This window comes from Oreochromis aureus, linkage group 18, assembly GCF_013358895.1.
Source record: "Oreochromis aureus strain Israel breed Guangdong linkage group 18, ZZ_aureus, whole genome shotgun sequence".
NCBI lineage: Eukaryota > Metazoa > Chordata > Actinopteri > Cichliformes > Cichlidae > Oreochromis > Oreochromis aureus.
In genome coordinates this window covers 22,355,107-22,361,192 of record NC_052959.1, presented here as the reverse complement: position 1 = coordinate 22,361,192, position 6,086 = coordinate 22,355,107, and the positions used below count along the sequence as shown (strand labels likewise).

Here is a 6,086-nt window from a genome sequence, read left to right as displayed (position 1 = left end):
GAAAATGATTCCAGGTTTTTATAAGGTAGGCGCATAAATGCAACATAAAAGGGTCATTTTACCCCACTGCTGGTGGTTGCTAGGCAACATGATGATACTATATGTAATTCAGCTTTGGTGGAGATGTTATTGTCATGAAATAAAAATCATTCAGTGCTTTTTGGAAGGTGTTGCAGGTGCACAGGTGCCAAAAACAGGTCATTTTAGGCCATTGTTAAGTGTTTGCTGGTGGGATGAACCCGTGTGTCAACTGTCTGCTGAATTCCTGCATGTACAAGGAATGAAAGGCAAAACAGCCATCTCAGTAACAACAACATAAAACACCTCAGAGAGTAAAACAAAAACTTTTTTGTTTGAATCAACAGAAAATTTTGGCCTTTTAGTAAGAGAATAAAATCTGGAAATAAGCAACTTTTCTGTAATATTTCTTTTTTGTGTACATCCTAAGAGCCGTGCTGATGGCAGTAGCATTTCTTAGTGCAGAAGAAATGAAGATGAATTACACTCGGGGTATTCATCATTAGTTTTATAAATAAATGGTTTATAAAATGCGTACTTAAACTTTTTAACACTAAAAGAAAAGGAATTTGCAGGTGTCTTTTTTAGGTTATTGGGGAATAGTTTCAGTGATCAGGCTCACTTAAGACCAAATCAGGCTGAATGTAACCCACAAATTACAGTGACTTTGACACCCTTGGTGTAAACCATGAATGCTATTATATGCTGTTGGTGCTATAGAGAAACAGAGGGTCATTAAAGAGCAGGAAACGTAAATATGTAAACCATCGACCGTTTGTGAGGACATGCAGCAAATCTGATGCGACGGTTTCAGTCCTGCCAGACAAGATATTATTGAATCAGATCAAATCTAATCATTTTGTACATTTTCTTCATATAAACACACATGATTATAGCACGCTTGCTCTTAAGTTTTGTGGATCAACATTTCTGTCTTAAAGTACTTGTGTGTGTGTGTACAAAATCATGTAACCTCGGAACTTGTCATTTAAAGCAATCCTCTGATAAAAAACAAAACAAAATATATACTTTTGTGTCCATCTGGGGCAGGAGGGCATCCAGATTATTTGATTACATTCATTACGTTTCTCCTGGTATGTCCCCCATGACTCTAATTTGCTAATAGCTTACTTCATGTCTGAAATAAAGCTGTCTTTAAACAAAGACGCCCATTCATGACGCAGAGCAGCAGAACTGCAAAACCTCACAGAGGGCTACGTCTCCAACTCAAACAGCAGAGTCAGAAAAGACAGAGCACATATCTGAACCACCGGGACACAGAGGTAAGAGAAATCTGTGGAGATACATATGAATGATTAAACTATAAATGAGTTAATATTAGAATATTTCTGCAAAGAAAAATGTTGCCTGAGTTGATATAGCAGTAATCTTGTTGGCGTTGGCCATGTTTCTTCTTGGTTTGTGTTACCTTACCTGCTTTTCTTTCATACGCTCTGCAGGTAATAAAGCCACATCTTTACCATGAAGCTACCTTCGGCTCTGGTGTTTGCACTCACCCTCCCCATCATCAGGGCTCAGGTTCCCCACTGGGGCCCGTGTCCAGAGCCTGCTGTTCAAACCGCCTTCAGCCTTAAACAGGTACCAGTGACGGGACAGACTGAGCAGAATACGCTGAACACATTAGGTGTGAATGTCATGAGATTCAGTTTAAAAAGGAAAAGGCTGACACCACAAACATGATCAGTAATTTCTGTTTAAATATTTTCATATGCCAAAGATTTGCTGACTGTTTATGATACATTCTTATTAAGTAGCAAAACGTACATCATGTTTAGTAATTACTAGCATTTGTGATGTAGATCAGAATAGTGTGTGGTGGAAGCAGATAGGAGTGTTTGTCATCACATTTATCTTTCTGTATCGTGTGGGCACCAAAAAGTTGAGGCTGGTAGACACATGCATACAGACATATATAAATACAACTACTACTAATTATAATTACACCACAGTTAAACAAGAATTTATTAATATAAATACTGTTTTCATGTGAAAAAATATAATTTAATCTATTAAACGTACTTTTCATTTATATAGTTTATAATATATATATATTTTCAGCATTTCAGCATAATCTTTGTTGTAAGTCAACTCAGTACCCAAAGTATTGGGTAAGTAAAGCTTTTCAGTACCTTTAATAGCATAGAAATGTGCATACATTAGTACAATAACTGAATAAATGAAGAAAGACTTTTTCCCAGAGGGGAAACTTGGCTACACATTGTGTTTAATTACTTCCTCAGCTGGTGTAGAGTAGGTTTTTATAAAACACATACCATATATTAGAGTATGTAGATTTATTCATAGTCTGCACTCACATTGCTCTGAGTTGTCTTTGAACCCGTGCGTGTTTCTGCCCTCACAGTTCATGGGGAGATGGTTTGAAATTGCCAAACTGCCAGCCCAGTTTGAGAAAGGCCGCTGCATTGAAACCAATTTCACGTTGACGACCAGCAACTCCATTCGAGTGGTCAGCTCTGAAATACTGTGAGTCCCGTGTTGAATTTATCTGTGCAGACGTGGAGCCAGGAGGTGATGTCTGCATGTGGTGCAGCCGCTTTAGTCTAACATGAAGTTTGTCTGTCTGGAATAAAACAGAAAAGGAGAGGTGAAGAAAATCGAAGGGATCGGGGTCGTAGAGGATATAAAGAATCCTGCCAAGCTGGGAATAAGTTATTCCTACGGTGAGCAACATTTGGAGACAACACTGAGAATGACTGGCTGTGTTGTGAGTTGTTAAGAATGAAGTGGAAATGTAATGAGTTAATCAGCTTTTATAAGCCACATATTAGATATACGACTTTCTCTCAGTATGTGTAGCTTCAGGATAAAATACTGTGATTCTTTTATTTGCCTCGTCACTCTTACAACTTCTGTCTTGATTGCAGTCCTTCCCTACTCCCCTTACTGGATCCTGTCTACTGACTACGTGAACTCGGCCTTGGTGTATTCATGCACTGACATCCTCAGGCTCTTCCACGTCGACTTCGCCTGGATCCTGGGGCGAACACGCACCCTGCCAGAATCCACCATCGAGAAAGCCAAAGAGATCTTTGCAAACAACAACATCGACGTGAGCAGGATGATCCCCAGCAGGCAGATGGGCTGTGAAAAAATGCTGTGAGCAGCGACACGGCAACACAAATGCAACACAGCATAATGTTGCTGTCGACAGAAGGGGGTAAATTATCCGAGTGTTTGTTTGCCTCGATGAATCTATGATTAATAATTTACGGTGATTGTTTCCAGCAGGATAAACTCAACTAGTTTCTCTGTTTTCTCCAGTTTTTACTTTGCACAACACCGACTGTGACAGTACAAGCTGAGAGGAATACTTTCTGTGTAAGGAGAAATGTTTTATTCGCTGCGAGCAGATGATTCTGAGTAATCTGAACACAAACTCAAAACATGAAGGATCTAATTAGTGTCGAAAAAAGTTAGTGAAACTCATTTCATGTGATCTTTACTGTGTTTTTAATGAAATTGTCAGCGTGCTGCACTGAAGCCTTCAATACACACAGAAACTGATTTGAAAGTTGAAAGGTGTCTTGCTTTATCTGTAAAACGCCGACAACTAAAGGTTACGTATATAAAATAGCGTCGATGTTTGAAGTTTACCATCTGTTTATGTCTTCTAAGTGTTTTAACTGTGATTTACGCTCATGTTTTGTATAAGCGTGCTGAAAGGCATTTTCAACTAAAAGCAGCAATAAAACTGCTATTATTTAGTAAAACATGAAATTCATCTAGAAATAAACCTTCAAAATGTCCAAGTTTTAAAGATTCCTATTGGCAGACATTGGAGGGTTTTTTAGGCTAAACATGAGAATAAAGGCCTGGGAATTCAAAGTATTTGCATCAAGATGTTCTTAAACGTTTTAAACTCTGGTGATTCAGGTGACCTTGACGGGAGTTAAACTATCTTCACAACATAAAGCACCACACTGCCTTACTTGAATGTTTTGTTTGTGGGTTTCATTGAGGTGGATTTCGCACTCTGAAAGGAGAAAGGTATTAGCTCTAAATAAAAAAGTAACACACTTTAAAAAAAATTAAGAGTAATTTGACCTCGGGAAGGTCACATGAACATGTTCACTAATTTAAAACCCCCCACCACATCCAGGTGTCCATTAAAAAGACTGAAGACTGTCGATTTTTGTGTGTTTGTCCTCGTTTATCTTGGGTTTTGTGTGTTTCACTGAGGTGGGTTTTGATTCTAGCAAACTGAAAGGTAGGTTGAGTTGGTTCAAGTCAATAAAAAATATAAAAGGACTAATGGTGTAATAGAAGGTAACAGATGTCTCGATTTGTAGCTGGTGTTATACATAATAAACAGGAGCAGGACAATATACGTTTCTATACATATGTATACATATATACGTATATATTTTATTTTAATATATATATGTAAATAAAAAAACATCATTTGAAATACATGGGTATTTTTACTACCCTATTTTCCGCACTATAAGACACAGTTAAAATCCTTTAATTTTCTCAAAAATTGACGGTGCACCTTATAATCTGGTGCGCCTTATGTATGAATTCTGGTTGTGCTTACTGATCTTGAATCGATTTTATGTGGTACACAATGCTCAAAAATCTATCAAAAAATGTTTTAGTACGACTTTGGTAAGCTACGAAGCCGCACTGCTTGATGGATTGTCGGCGCATTACAGCTACCGTAGTCAGGAGCCTCGCAGACTCGGAGTAATCTGGGTCCAAAACGCCGTCCATTTCAGGTACCAAAGTCAAATGAACACTGCAGCATCATTGAGAGTTAAAAACTGTCTAAATTCTTTCATCTTTAATAAAATGATCAGCGTTGCTGCTTTACCAGGTGTAACAATTAAGTTTAACATCCAGGCATCCATGGAAACAGAATATATTAAATTTAATGGAGTTCGAAGTTAGCAGGAAGTTAGCTTGCTAGTTTCCACCTAAACATGATATAGCATGTTCTGACTGAGAGATTTCTAAAAAAAATTAAAATGTACAGCTCTGCTATCACTTCCAACATAAATGAAGACAGAAAACTAAACAGCAGTAGGTTACTGAAGTTGGGCTAGGTGGTATATAATGATGTGCTATGTTATCACCAGCGACACAGCTGTGTTAGCATTACATAAACACAGTGAAGCTGGAGGATGAATGCTAATTTTTTTCCACTTGATAAAAGTTAACGTGAGAGTTCCTGATGGTTAGCGACAAATGCAATCACATGGCAGGATACTGTAAACGGACCAAACTTCAGTCAGGAGAACAACTGAGATAATCCATCCACAATACGAGGTTAGTCTTAATATACTGCAACAACATGGGAATAGAGCAGCTGCGAGAGAATTCAACATTAATGAATCAATGGTACGGAAGTGGAGGAAGCAAGAAGAACGAGTTGAGTAAAGTTTGAGTTATCTGACCGTTTTATTTCGCTTACTGTACCTTATAATCTGGTGCGCCTTATGGTCCAAAAAATGTGGTAATAATTATTGGCATTAAGGATGGGGCAGAAGTTAATTTTAAATAACAAATATGAAATAAAAACCAAGAAAATACAAACTAGAAAGTCCTTAATCATACCCAAAATCTCAAGACCCAGGATCCAAGACAAGATGACTTTACTCCAAAAACATTCATAAAAATAATCCAGCCAGGATTATTCTTGCTTGGAGGCACTCACACGGATATGTAAACACCGCAGATTAGTGCAGTTTTTTCAAGCCAGCTTCCAGACTTGAAAAAACTGCCTGAAGCATCCAAGTGTACTTACTGCACTCTACTGCAGCATTTCAGTTCAGTTCAATTTTATTTATACAGCACCAAATCACAACAGCAGTTGCCCTGAGGTGCTTTATATTGTGAGGTAAAGACCCTACAGTAATACAAAGAAAACAGAGAAAACCCCAGCGACTATATAACTCTCTTTGAGCAAGTGCTGTGGCAACAGTGGGAAGGAAAAACTCCCTTTTAACAGGAAGAAACCTCCAGCAGGATCAGGCTCAGGGAGGGGCGGCCATCTGCTTCGACTGGTTGGGGGTGACGGGAGGAAG

General features: G+C 38.3%; 1 protein-coding gene across 1 annotated transcript; it reads left to right on the top strand.

The window, feature by feature from the left end:
* Window positions 1–1,166: 1,166 nt before the first annotated feature.
* apoda.1 (apolipoprotein Da, duplicate 1) lies at window positions 1,167–4,187 on the top strand. Its single transcript, XM_031731143.2, has 5 exons — window positions 1,167–1,301; window positions 1,479–1,617; window positions 2,402–2,523; window positions 2,635–2,720; window positions 2,925–4,187. Exons 2-5 carry the CDS (start codon window positions 1,501–1,503, stop codon window positions 3,158–3,160), a joined length of 561 nt encoding a protein of 186 aa, XP_031587003.2. The 5' UTR covers window positions 1,167–1,301; window positions 1,479–1,500; the 3' UTR covers window positions 3,161–4,187.
* The last annotated feature ends 1,899 nt before the right edge of the window (window positions 4,188–6,086 follow it).